We start from the raw sequence: 14,708 nt of genomic DNA on the forward strand, positions 1-14,708 counted from the left end.
CCAGAAAACTGTCTTCTAAATAGATAAACGGAAAGCACCCCAGTTCCTTAAGACAGCTGACCAGCAAGCAAACCACACAAGGCATCCAAATACCACCTTGATTTTAATGTTCTGTAGTCGATTGTTGCCTTACCTTTTAGCTTTTACTCAATCACTTATTCACTCTCTTTTTCCAAGAATGTGTGCATGTGCTTCTGTGCCAGAGAGAAAATGGACATTAGCTGCTCATGGAACTGTTAAAATATTAAGACAAGAGAAATTGCAGATGTCTAATGGCACAATCATCTCGCTCTATAGATGAGAAAATAGAAGCTCAGGCACTTTTAAGATTTACATGACTTTCCATGTTCTCATATTTATTTGCACATTTCTATGTAGGTTTCTACAACATCTGGAACCTACTTCAGTGGTTTATTTTGAAGACTAATTCAATATGGAGAACTTAACCTGATGACTTGTACCTGGTAAAGATGCTCAATAAACAGAAATTTCCTCTTCCCCTGAGTTTCTAGCTATTGGTTTCTAAAATCTTCTTGTTCAAATTAAAAACTGAATTCACTTACTTACATGTAAGGCATTGACAAAACATCTTTATTGTTGTGTGTATTTTGACAGCTATGACAGAGTTCCTTAGTTATGACAGAGTGGCTTAGTTCCTGGCCTAGAGGAAATTCTCAGTAACTATTACTACTTGAAAAAAATTAAATTGAAATCAAGTACCTAGTGCTATATATTTGTGAGGTAATAGTATTCTTTCTCTACATAGTCTTAGGCCAGATGACAGCAAAGAGCTACTACAAGGCTCCTTTTAACTCTATGCCAATTTTTAGAAAAGAAAGAAAAATTTAATATTTCCTATATTCCAAATTCAGAAAGTTTGCTCTGGAAGATTTCTGTCTAAACTGTCTCCATGAAGAGTTGGAAAATGGCATATCCAATGTATGGAATACTGGCCAATAGACTTGAATTTTGTCATTGGCTCCAGTAAATTATTTACTGTTTAAATGAAAAGAATCTATAGTTTTCTCTGGTTCTCAATTACCTCACCTATTCTCACTCTACTCCCAATAATAATAACAACAATAAGAGTAAAGTGCTTCCCAGGTCCCAGAACCTCAGATAAACACTTCACTGCCGTTATCATCATTTTTAATCCTCGTACAACTCTATGGATTGGTGGTACTGTATGCCCTTTTTATAAAGAAGAAAACTGAAACAGAGACGTTAAATAAATTGCCTAGGACTTCTCCGCCAGTTAACTTCAAATCTAAGTCTGCCTGACTCAACCCTCTAAATGATTCTATGGACTCCCTAAGCCTGCCGTTGTCACCATCAGAACTCCCCTAGCCATATATTGGAGGCAAATAGAAAAGGTAACATGGTTGTAACCAAAGAATAATTAGTAGAACATAGATGGTAATAATTACCATTTGCTAAATACTTGCTACATGCTTTAGATGTATTATTTCAATTAATTCACCATGATTGACCTGAGGGGAAGGCATTATTGTGATTGCTATTTTCAAATTGATCATTACACATTGTGTGCATGTACCAAAAATCACATTATACTGCATACATATGTACAATTATTTTGTGTCAATTATTAATAATAATAAACGCCAAAGAGGGAAAAAGTAGAAAAAACATTAGCACCTATAAAACTATTTTTTGTTTATAAAAATTTTTAAAAATCAAGAAAACTGAGGCTTTGCAGGGTTGATCAATTTAATAAAGATCATTCAATCAGTACATGGCATAGCTTAAGTATTATTAAATTTGATTCTAACGTCAGTGCTTGTAATTACTGCACCAAACTATACCCCAAATTTATATAGATTTCTAAGATAATCTTGAAGATAGGATGTTTCTATGTTGATAGAATATTTTGTTATTTTCATATCCGTAATTCCCGATTAAAACATTTTTCTTAAATTCTAAGGTATGTGAGATTAAAGCTTGCAATGGATTTAAGCCTTCTCAAAGATGGGCACTTTCAGGCAACAGGGCATTGGTCTATGATCTGGCCTACACTATGTGGTCTACCTGGGCAAAGTCGAATAGAAAGTTGAGCTTCTATCAAGGAAAAGATGACCTTCTTTGAGATTCTATTGCAGAGTGTGGACATCGATCAGCCTGGGTCATAGATGTAACAGGGTATCATATGTAAAGCACAATTTGAGGGGTGTGAAATAGTGATTCCACTTTCGCTGGCTCCAGCATTGCACAGATATGACATCCTCATATACCTACCAGGCAAACAGCTACTGAGGATCATTTCAAATCTTCTGGAAAAATCAACTAGCTCAAATCAATCCTGGTTCCACCAGGATTTGTTTAGTTTCACTAAACTAAACAAATTAGTTTCCTAATCTGTGAAATGGGAATACTAATAGTGATCGCCTTACAGGAGTGGCTTTAGGATTGAGTGAATTCATACGTGTAAGACACTTAGAAATGTGACACTACGTAGTAAGCATCCACTATCTGCTAGATGGGGTTGTTGTTATCTCTCAGTTTCTATTTGCCCCTCTGGACCATTCTTTGCAAAGTAAAGATTCTTTTAATGTGTCAAATGATATGTGTGCATAATCATTTATTTGATATTGCAAAAGACTGAAAAAATTCTAAATTATGGGACTCAATTTCATAAATTATGTTTAGTATGGAATGCTAGTCAGTTATAACAAAGAATCAAGAAACTGTTATTAAAAATGTCCCAAGATTTGTACTTAAATGTAAAAAAAATGCAGAAATGTGTTATATTGTTACCATTTGTAGAAAAAAAGAGAATAATACACCTTAATATTTGTACCTAATATTTGTTTATATATCCATAAAAGGTCTCTGATAACTAGTAAGCTAAAAAAATGTTTAAGTATTTTCTAGTTGGAGAGTGGGAACTGGGAGATGGAAGATAGGGGTGGAAAGATAACTTTTATGCTATATTTTTGTTTCTTAAATATTTTAAGCCAAGTCCCTACCTTGATTAACTTTTCTATTTATACTTATTATTAATAATATCATTATTATTATTTCTTTATTATCATCATTTTACACATGCAAGAAGGGATCCTGGAAAGTTTTAACTAGAGAAAACTGAAAGAAAAAATCAAGAGGAAGAGTTGTCAAAAAACATATTTCATAATTTTTTTGAAAGCTTGGTCAGCCCACCTACTTTGGATAATAGCACATCTTCCCATTTATCTGTGGTTTGATTGCTTAGACTGCCCATAGCCCTGTAATTTGTAAGATTATTTTTTCTTAACTGTAGATTTTATACTTGATTATATGAGTAGCAGCGAACAGTGCTTCTAGACTTCTAACTGCATATTTTGAATATTCTAGCAAGATCAGTTGAATTAGGGGATGTGTAAATCTCCTGACAGACCAGTCTTTGCTTAGCTAGCTGCTTGTAGGACATAGAGCCCAAGAAAATGAATAAATGAGAGTGAATGAAAGTTTTGAAGACTAACAACACAACACAACATCTAATAAGACTTACAGCTTTATTTCTACTAGGAAAAAGGAAGGGAAAACAGTCATATTTTAAACAAAATATTTAAACAATTATTTTACTTTATCTAAAAAAGCCTCCAGAAGAATGAGACCACCCTAGGTTGGAGAGCAGGCTCTTTACAAGCTATTGCATTCCTAAATTTTAATTCAATTATAAAATCCCTCTGTACAATTTCAGGGAGGCCTGGCTCATGGCTACCATACTCCCCAAAGGCATAAAGAGCAGATTAGTAAAGAATAACTCTGGCTCACTTTAGACTGAAGAAAATAATCTAAAAACATTAACTTGCATAGCCATTCAAATTATTGCTGCTTTTTATAAAAATTATCACAGAGGTAATTCTCTATTTTTTCCTTTCCCCTTTCTCCAAAACTCAGCAGTTCTTAGCAAAATTGTGAGCTACTTTCCAAATAAAATTTTAGGAAGAGTTTCCAAGCACATCTATGGGGCTAAAAGAATTTTCGTGAAAGGAAGAGAAAAATAAATAAAATAAATAATATCTAATAAATAACTCAGACAACATTGATTATCTACAAACTTAAATGCCAGAAAATGCTAGCTTCGAGGATGGACCCTCCCACAGCCCTTCACAAAGATAAGTTCAGTATACACTCAGAAAGCACATACTATGGCTTTATATGCCATTTTACTTGCCAATTTCCTCTAGGGCAGATTGTGATGAGGCGGACCACTTTGGTGGCTGATGGGGCTTAAGATCTCTCTGCAAGGCTACTTTCAAGTGAATTTACAAACCAAGGGTGCAAAGTACAGCAGAGTAAGTGCTGAGAGCAAAATGGAAAAAAATAACTTATGCTGTAAGGAGATAATAAATAAGAGAGGTGAACAGACAAGATACACGTATAGTTGGCAGATTTTAGGGGATAGCTGAGCTATAGAAAATGACATACTAATATGTGTTATCATTTTTTTAATTGGCCCTATTGATGTACCCTGCATGCTAAACGTATCCTTTCTGGCAGGAGCAGGACCTAATCTACTATCAAATAAGTCATTCAGGTTCTGGTTTGACTTAAATAACTGTCCTGGCAGATTGAACAAGATAGGAAAATTTCTCAGGTCTTATTTTCTGAAAAAAATACAAATTTATGAAGTTAGTGTTGATATAAAGGAAAGAGGAGTTACATAAAGAAAAATAAGCACTCTGCAAATTGGGTTAAACCTGTGATGAAGACATAGTTGGTAAAAATATTCACCGACCTTGTATTTCATTTCTGCATCCTTAAGTTTGGTCACCTGAAATGTTATTTACAATATGTAATAACATATTCTATCTTAGAAGTGAGGAAGAGGTAACAGCTAGTGTAGGGGGAGAGATAAGGGACTATATATATGTTGGAAAAATTTAACCTTGGTCAATAAGTTGATTGGTGCTTGTCCTTCTGGAAAATATGTTGGTGTGGACAGAGGTGGATGGTTTTAATCATGTTTAACCAAATGAAATTCATCTTGCTTAAAAAAAAATCCATTGGTTTTCCCATGGGCAACTGTGAGCTAGAGAGAGTCCCTGAACTATGGTAGTTATTACAGCCAATAGCTATTTTATTGCTCTTTAATATAAACCTGTGTTGTGTTCTGATTCTAACAGCAGCACCTGAGCTGCATCAGAAGTTCTGGAGCCCTCTGGTTATGGAGGTCATGGTCTAAAAGACTTATCTATGTCCCATTAGTCGTAGGAGTCTGAGGCTTCAGTGACTTGTGTGCCCTACGTCTAGTACTGAGAAAAATGGTTTTGAAATATTATCAAAAATAAAGTTGGCATGAAGCCTCTATTATGGTTCTCTATTATGGTTCTTCAAATCATAAGGAAGATATGTTCAACTTTTAGTCTAATAACAAATAGAGTTGATCTCTAAAGAACATGTTTTGTTCTTCACAGTGACAGCCATGTTAGACTTTTAGCTTCCAGGAGTTATTTTTCAATAGATACAAAGAAGTCCTATCATTAAACCCAAACAAACTTTGCATTCTGTGACCCAAGAGATATGCACCTTGTGTTCCCTCTGATAACTCAATTTGATCATTCTATGCATAGCATCCCTTTCCTATTATTTCTCTATTCTTTCAGTTTCAAGAAGTTGTCAGGAGTGATCACTACAGTTATAGAATTTCAGAACTGTGAAGGACTTTAGAAATCATCGGGACTTAGAACAATTGCCTCATATAAATACAATTTGTTTAGTTACAATTGCTAGTAAATAAACAAAGGCCAGAAATAGTAAATTAATTGGCATATATTATGCAATGAGTTTTTTGCACCACTGGAATAGGGCCCAGGTCTTCTTTTCTATTTTCAAATGGTTGTTAAATCATCAAATATTTTCACTTGAGGATCCTATAAAGAAATCAATGCAATGTGAGGTGATGAGAAAAGAGGTGATAGATGAAAGAAAGCCTAAATGGACTTGAACTATTTTTTTTATATATATCCATAGGGATCCTTTAAGGTCATTGAATCTTTAGCTCAACCACTCAAATTATGGAAAATGTCTCCACGTCATTCTCTGAAACATTGAACTTACTGCCTCACTCAGTGAAGACTGTATTGAGTTGGGTCCCAATACCATGATGGGGGTAGGAATCATAGGACATGTCTATAGGAACGTCATAACGGGGTGTACCAGCCTGAAAAGGAGTTGAATGCACATGCCCTGAGCTTAGACTTGAAGAAGGGTAATGTGGCATGAAGCTGTAGGATTTTTCTAGGTCAGGAGACCCATCTTGCTTCAAGGAGAAGTTCCCACTGATGCTCAGAGGTGGAGTGAGTGGGCCCTCATAAGGGGGTGTACTGCAGTCAGGTAGATGACTCCCAAAGGACGATTCTCCCAAACTCTTGAATACTTGGGGCTTGAGATGAAGGAGATGTGTTTCCATATGGCCATAAGGAGGGCTAGGCAGCCCCGGAGACTGATAGTTGAAGTTGTGGACAGAGATGGCAGAGTCGCAAATAGGAGATTTATCCTCATGCTTCTCCAGGAGGACAGACTGAGGGCCCAGCTGGAGACATCCAGCCACCAGGTTGCTTGTGGGCTGAGAGAGTCCTTTACAGAGCATCTCCACAAAGCCTTTCCCTTCAGGTGTCTGGCCAGTCTCCAGAACTTCAGATAAAGCCCAAATATAGTTCCTGGCCAGTCTAAGAGTCTCTATCTTGGAAAGTTTCTGGGTTTTAGAGTAGCATGGCATGACTCGCCTCAGGTTATCCAGGGCATCATTCAGGCCATGCATCCGGGTCCGTTCTCTGGCATTGGCCTTGACTCTTCGAGCCCTGAATCTCTCAAGGCGAGCTTTGGTCATCTTCTTTTTCTTGGGACCCCTTCTCTTAGGTTTCTCCCCATCTTCTTCCTCTTCTTCTTCTTCCTCAATGCTGTCATGCTCTTCAGTTAAGCTGCTGAGCATCCCATAAGTACCTGGTCTGCTCTCTTCCTCCTTCACCTCATTTTGGGAACCCAGACCTTTATCCATCCAGGATGGTGTGTTGACTAGCTCTCCCATCTCCTTGGATTTCACATAAGTTTTTGACATTTCCAGTCTCTGGAAAAGGGAAGTATCAAAGGTTAATTCCTGTGAGTACCTGATTTTATTTGAAACTAAACTTTTTTATATGTAATTATCTTGTCCAAGTCTTCCATTCTAAATGACAAATCCAAAACTGAAAGAAATTCCCAGAATACTCCTTTAGTTATGGCATATTATAAGAAAATATACTATAGTAAAGGAAAATTGACTTGATTATTCATTGTAGTGTTAGTGCCTAACTCTTTTTATTCTTAGATTTTTAATCTCGTGAACATTTTATACAAAATGACTGAGATACGAGTCCAAAGATATATTTTTCTTTCCTTCCAGAATCCAGAACATAAAAGGGGAAAAATGAGATGAGTATATAAATTAATGTCCAAATAGAGATATTTCTGAAAGTGAAAGAGTGTGCTAAAAATAAGTATATGTGTGTAATAATTATCGTTATTACAAAACAAAAACCCATCAAATAGTCAAATAAGCACACTGTTGTATATTTACACCATACAAAATAAAAAACTGTAGCAAGATCATTCAGTCTACTTTGTATGTGTTCTACAAAAAACTACTCAACTTGTATTTAGAAGCATTTCACATCCATCTAGCCTATAACACCCATGTTTCTCCCCAGTATTGCTAACTGGTGGCCTCAATCATCTCCTTCAAGTTGTCCATGACACAACTGGCTGGTCCAACATATGACCATCAAACATTACTCTCACTATCACCAGAGGAGCATTCTGTTTTTCAGTAAGCACTTTGTGTTCTGTCTAGTGTGAGTTATGTTAGAAGTGTTAGTGACATGGCATCTTGAAAGGATCATGAAAAGAAAGGAGGGTTATCACTGATCATCTTTCAAATTTGCCCGTATGTTAAAGTGAGAACTCTTTGCAAATGCATCTCACACCATCAGACAAGACCATGGCAACAGCTAGGAGTGCAGCCAGTGGTCTACCAAACCTATCCAAGGTTTAGTGCAACTACTATAATAATACTTTGTTTAAAATGAAAAATCTGGAACAAATACTAGTGGAACTAGTGGAACAGAATATAGTGACTGCTAACACAAGTGAGGACTATTTCAGGAAAACACAGGAATAGCCTGACTACTTTAATTCACTAACACACTGTTTAATCAGAATTTTGTATGCAAAATTCACTATTTGAAAACCAGAAGAGGCTAGTGATTTAGTAAACATTTTGCATTCAATTCTGGAAGAATTTGAATTGTTTTAAAGCTTGCTAAGCAATTTTTAGGCATATGGTTTACCAAATAAAAGTATCTGATAAGCCCCATTGGGGCATCCCAGTTTACCAGTTACTCTTTGAAATATTAAACCCACTATTACCTTTTATTACGAGAAAGAGGAGAATGTAACAAACATTTTCTGTTCTATGAAGCTTGAGCCTCAAATCAATGAACCCAGGGATTAGTATGTAGCTTTTAAAAATAAAGATATATTATTTGATTTGTTTCTGGTAATTGGAGCTTGTTTTCCTTGTAACCTCATTTACCTCCTATAAATAATTAATGTAACTGCACTGCGAAAACAGCCTAGGTTTCATGTTAATCAGCACGGAAATCATGTCAGCTTGACTTACTCACTTAATAAGGCTTCCTGGGTAAGCAGCTTTATTGAAAACACACATTGGAACCTATTGGTCAACTGGCTGCCCAGGCCAACTCAGAAAATCCCACTTTTAATATGGATGATAGAGCTTGTGTGCTGAGCTGCACTTCTAACTCAGGCAGATATCCAGAGGGAGGGTAAAAAACCTAATTAACTTTCTGTTAAAGTAACACGGCTCTTCCAGAGGCAGGTGCACTCTAAGGCCAAAAAGGATGGAGTGGGCTTGGGAAACCTAATGCTCCCCATGTAATTATAATTATAATATATAAATGTATAGCATTTTAAAGTTTACAGAGCACTTTTGCATCCATTAATTCGTATGTTTCTTATAGCAAACCTTTGAGGGAGATAGAAATTGTTATGCTCGTTTTATACTCAAGGTCACTGTGGGTCAGGTAGTTTAAGTGATGGAAATGCAAAGATACAGTGCTGGTGGAGTGGGACATAAAATCAATTCTTCTTACTTTACATCTTAGGTTTTATGTTTTTCTTCTCCTTGTTCTTCTATCACAGCTACAGGAAGAAAGCACTTTGGCTTCAGAAGACGTACAGCAATAGAACTAAGTCAACAGGAGTGGCCATCATCCAAAGGGTGTTCTTTGAGGTGCCTTTTAACACGCGAATTCCAGGATTTCTTCATCTTTGAAACGTTTCTCTTGTTGCTTTCACCCATATATTCCCCCTCCCTCTCTTCCTCATCATCCCCCTTTTTCTCCTTATCTTCATTCTCTTATCTTCATTATCATTATTATCACTGGCTCATAGTGAGATAAATGAAAAGGACAGAAGGAAAGAAAGAAGGAAGGTGCAAGACAGGAGAGTCTCCCGAATTGCCTCTGGATCTGAATACCATCCTAGTTGGGGGACTTAGCCTTTTTCACTATCCCTACCTCTGTACCTCTAGACTCTTATTAAGGTCTGTCAATACTCGCACACATCAAAATAAGTGAGATTGGGAGGATAGAACAGGTCACCTTTTACCTCTAACATATTTAATGGTTTCTGTAAGAGTCAAGGAGCTGCTTTCAAATCAGCTTATTGGTGGGTATAAACACAAAGAATCAACTGGCTTTGGCCAAAGTAATGAAAAGGTCAACCAGTTTTCTTTCACCTTTGTCCTCTTACTAATCATGAGAAGGACATAGATGGCTCCAATTTAACTTCCTCTGTTCTCATAGGTGCTGGTCCATTAACTTCCAAGAGAATCCCATGAGTATATAGTATGGTTTCAAAAAAATGGAAGCTAGAATAACACAAATGTGAACTCTAGTCCCAATTCTTCTAATTCCTGGATTGTTGATCCCAAACTCATTACATAAAGTTCTCTGTTCTTCCATTTCCTCTAATAAAATAAGGCTAACATAGAGGTTATGTGATTCTTGTAAGAGAAATAAAGATATAATAAAGAATTTTATAGCTGTAAATGCTATTAAACATCTATATATTTATTTCCTGTTTTTTCTTGGGTTTTCTTATCTAATTATTCACACACGTTTGTTTATCCAAAAATAAAAATTATTTTTCACAGATGAATAATAAAACAGTCTGTATCAACTAGCATGTCTCTTATTATCTGAATATTACCTCTGATTGGTTTAGAAAATCATCTGACAGTTACTCAGTAGCCTGTCATTTTTCCCATGGTGGGATAGACAGCACAGACTCCAGTGTCAGATTACCTGGACTCAAACTTCAGCTCCACTATTCACTAGATACATGAACTTAGGCCACTTTCATAACCTTTATCTGCCTCAGTCTCCTCCTCCTTAAAATGAGAATAATAACAATCCTACCTCATAGGATTATTAGGAGCATAAAATGAGGTGATATATTTGAAGCATTTTGAATAGTGTCATACATCATGAATTTCATGTAAGTATTAGTTTGTTCTCCTAAACATCACCATGAATTTTTCTGGCCACTTGGAAAAGAGTAGGCACAATTTGAATCTGTTATTAATATTGATTTTATGTCAACAAAAGCCAATGACTTCATTTCAACATCTATTTGAAAAAATTTGAAAAAATAAATACACCTACTCCTCCAATCTCCTATTGAAACTGAAATCAAAGGTTCTGTTCTGCTGCAAGAGGTGAGGAAACCAAGCCCTATCAACTGCCTCCACTGAGTTGACTAGAACTCTTCCATCATATTTAAGATGGAAGTTAGCTCCAAAACTTTCATTCTATTTTATAATTGGGAGAAAACTGTTGGTTTGACCTTCCTATTCAATCACATACATTTTCAGGTTCCTGAACCTTCTGTATTGGGAATACAATTTTCCCACCAAAACCAAATGGCAGAGCTCTGAGGGCAATATGCAGTGTCTATCAAAGAGAAGTGAAAGCAGTGAACGCCAAGACTTCTGAAATATAAAGAAGAATGTTTCTCTGACTTTTTTCACCTAAATAGTTTCAATGCAGTTTTCTCCCGAACAAGTACCTAAATCTAATGTTGCTTTCAGCCTATTAAGGAACCATCTCAGAGGTGTACTGAAAGAAGCATGAAACGAAGACTCTTTCATCACTCACTCATTAAATGAGCACAGAAAAATTATTGTAATTATTGTATCCTTAGGGCAAAATGAAAATAAGATTGTCTTTCCTACATCATTTAGAAGTTTTCATGAAAAACAAGAAGATAACGCAAGCACAAGTACTTTGTAAAATTGCTATGCCAATGTGAGGGTTGGCAATTGTTTTACAGAAGCTGTTTGAGAAAGTCTGCAGCACTATCTCACAAAGCATCACGATATACCATCTTAAGGTTGCCTCAATTCCTAGGAAAGAAATTAGCTCACAAATTATATATGAAGTAGATTTGAATATGACAAAAATCAATGAATACTGGCTCAAGGGCCAGAATCTGGCCCTTCCCTACATATATACATAAACACATTCTGATCTTATAAAGTCCATTTTTAGCCATTTGGTATTTGGATTTTCTTTTATACCTACATAATATGACAGAATTTTCCTCTTTCTATAGGATTCTTCAGTGAAATTTCAAGTTTAGCCAATTATTTTTAATTCAAAATATTTCTCATATTTTTTAAAATTTTAGATCTGTTATAGCAAAATGTTTGCTTAGGCAATGATTGTTACTACCCAATATTTTTACTACTAGAGCCAAAGTCATTAAGCACTACTACTATGTGAAGCTTTCTTGGAATTCTTTCTACACTTTTACAAATTTTTTATTTACTGTGGAGATGTTTCAACTAATTAATAGGTAAGGGGAACTCACATGTGGATTTGTGATAGTTAGATGGTGTCTCTCCTCTTAAAAGCTGGTGATAATCTCTTTACCTTATGATCTGATGACTAAATACAACAGAAGAGAGGCTGTCCAGCCCAGTTTCTAGGAAATCTAAGAATTAAACAGACTAAATTCTTTTCCCGGAGTTGCATAGTCTTGGTACTAAAAAGACAGAATCCAGACCAGGATCTTCACAAGTTGTACTGCTTGGAAAAAGCCAGTAGGTTGTTCTATGCTCTTCTTTTCTACTCTACTATTTTCCCCTTTATTAATACATGTGCACATGTATGTACATGCATGCACATACACACACATTTTGTCCAGCAAAGCCATGTAATACTTCAGGTGCCATTGCCTCACATCTTAATAGTAAACAGAAGTTACTCAGTCCCTTACTTTTCCCTCCATGTGCTTCAGCATTTCACCTCTGCTTCATCTGTCAAAAAAAATGAGGGTGGGGGAAGGTATTTTACATTTCATTAGTATTTTCTGAGTATACTTTTTTTGTGGGCAAATGATGAGTGTGAAGCAGAGAAAGGAAAAATAAACTTGGACAATCTTTTTCTTCTAATTTCCCACCTGAAAGAGCTGAGGCAAAGGAAATTTCTCCCACCCCATGCCAACTATTCAAGTATTTTTAGTAAACCAAATAGTTAATGGTGAGACTCTACCCCGAGGACTTTCCACAGTCTTCTCTGATTCCTCATTCTGTTTTCCTTTCCCTGCCTCCCCTCCGTCCTTGCATAGTCCTAAAATGCTGTGAGCAGAGTGGTGGATTGGGTCAATTCTTCCAACCTACTTGCTGGGCCACCTTGGAAAAGCAGTTAAACTTTTTGACATTTTCACCACTAGCAAAATGAAAGAGTGGCTTTTATGGGAATTGGGGGAGATCATCTGTAATCTTCACTTTATTAAAATGACTGTGAGTGTCTATGTGTTTTACTTTGGGTGGCAAGTGCTATACAATTTAATAAAATTATTTAAAATGTTTACATTTTTCCCTAAGTGTTCCAATTCACTAGCTTTCACATTCCAAGTTTCCTAAGTCCCACTTCCTCCTGCCTTACCCAGAAGAGACTTTCCTCACCCCAACTACTCCTCTAGGTGAGTGGGAACTTCCCACAGAAACTTTAGCCGCCTTACTTCCCCAACCACTGGCTCACCTCGGTCACTGGCAGTTCCTGGAGTGAACTCTGTGAATCTGCGTCTTAGAGGACAGTCAGAGAGCCCAGTCTCCCTGACCATCCAGATCGTAGGATAAAGAGATGCTTTCAGCTATCCATGTTAAACCCGGTTGTTACCTCTTAGAGATTCCACCGGGTCTGGTTTCTCTGCCTGCGCCTTATTCTACTTCTTCCCTGGAGTTCGGTATGCTCCTCTAGGACGCCTTCGGGCTGATGACTCTGCTGCAGCCGGTTTAGTCGCCCTTCAGTACCTCTTCTCCCTGGTTAGCTCCCCGGAGAGGAGCTTTCAGGACCACAGCCTCTGGGCAGCTCCTGCTCTCTGGCCGGAGCCTCTGACTTGCTGCAGTTTTGATTGCTCTCCCAGCTGACCAGGGAGGAGTGATGTTGCCCAGAGTCTAACTCCTCCCTTTCCCCAGCCGAAAGACACGCCCACTTGAAAGGCTCCTCTGGCCAGGTCCAGTTTTGCCGCCTGTTTGTTTGTTTAAACAGAGTTGGGGGTTGGTGGAAGAGGAGTGGGGGAGGAGAGTTGCTGAAGTTGAGGAGTAAAGAAAAAGAGGACTGGAAACCTTCGTGATTAAAACGGTAAGAAATGGAAGTGGAGTAGTATGGGCAGAATGGAGAAAGAAAATTGGGGATAGACTTGGAGAGAGCTAAAAAGGGCAGATGAATCTGCTGACCCACGTCTGAAAATAATCAAAAGGAGAGAAAGATGCGTGTCAAGGACACAGCATGAGTGGCTGCTTCCTTACACACGTGGGCTGGGGTCTTTGGCTTTTAAACTTCAGAGTTCTACAAGTAGAAGGAAGAAGTTTGTCTCTCCCACCTTTTCAGCACGTGAAAGCTACTTCCATTAAAACTTTAATTTGTGAATATAGATGAAGCTTATTGTACTGTTCTTTCAACTTTCTGATCACTTGAAATTTATAAAAACAAAAAGGAAATTAATAAAATCCTATATTTTAAGGACATTTAGTTCCTTAAGTTACAAACTGAGATCTACTATTGTTTTTCAAAAATACATCATTAAGCATTCACGTAGAAAAAGTCCCCTTAAGTAGTAATGAGCTTGGAAGAGAAGCCCATAATAATTCCTAAAACTCCTTTGGTATTAGAAGATTGAATTAAATTGCTAGAACACAGAAAGAAAATTACATCTGGAATAATTTAAATATATGGATATTCATACTATCTTATTTAAAACTTCACCAAGGAAAAATAAATGACTGTGAGCTTAAGATACCAAAGATTTTCTAATCATCTTGTGTTTCCAAGAAGAAAAAAGAAAGGTGCTCAGACTAAGCAATTGGCTGAATGATCTTGAGTAAGTCAACTTCACTCATCAGTTTTTGTATCTGTAAAACGAGCTGATCACTTAAGTTTTTCCATCAGTAGCTTCATAGAATTCTGAGTCCAAGTTCAACTTCTTTTAGAAATTGACTTGAAGGATAATTCCTCAGGCTTTTTGGCAAAAGGCAAAATCTTTCTTTCTGAAAAGAAACCAGAGTATCCCCGGCTTTTTGAGAATCACGTGATCTAACAACATAACTAGCACGTGTATCAAACAGAGATGAAAAACTA

General features: G+C 36.8%; 1 protein-coding gene across 1 annotated transcript; it reads right to left on the bottom strand.

The window, feature by feature from the left end:
• Nucleotides 1-3,492: 3,492 nt before the first annotated feature.
• Nucleotides 3,493-13,451, bottom strand: NEUROD4 (neuronal differentiation 4). Its single transcript, XM_033223540.1, has 2 exons — nucleotides 13,110-13,451; nucleotides 3,493-7,069 (listed from the first exon to the last, which is right to left on the bottom strand). Exon 2 carries the CDS (start codon nucleotides 7,058-7,060, stop codon nucleotides 6,065-6,067), a length of 996 nt encoding a protein of 331 aa, XP_033079431.1. The 5' UTR covers nucleotides 7,061-7,069; nucleotides 13,110-13,451; the 3' UTR covers nucleotides 3,493-6,064.
• Nucleotides 13,452-14,708: the final 1,257 nt, after the last annotated feature.

Source organism: Trachypithecus francoisi, unplaced genomic scaffold (genome assembly GCF_009764315.1).
Source record: "Trachypithecus francoisi isolate TF-2019V2 unplaced genomic scaffold, Tfra_2.0 Lachesis_group11, whole genome shotgun sequence".
In the NCBI taxonomy this organism is placed as follows: domain Eukaryota; kingdom Metazoa; phylum Chordata; class Mammalia; order Primates; family Cercopithecidae; genus Trachypithecus; species Trachypithecus francoisi.

Bases quoted from the DNA above. Each gene is read 5' to 3' on its own strand.
- NEUROD4 (XM_033223540.1), bottom strand. From the start codon at position 7,060: ATGTCAAAAACTTATGTGAAATCCAAGGAGATGGGAGAGCTAGTCAAC.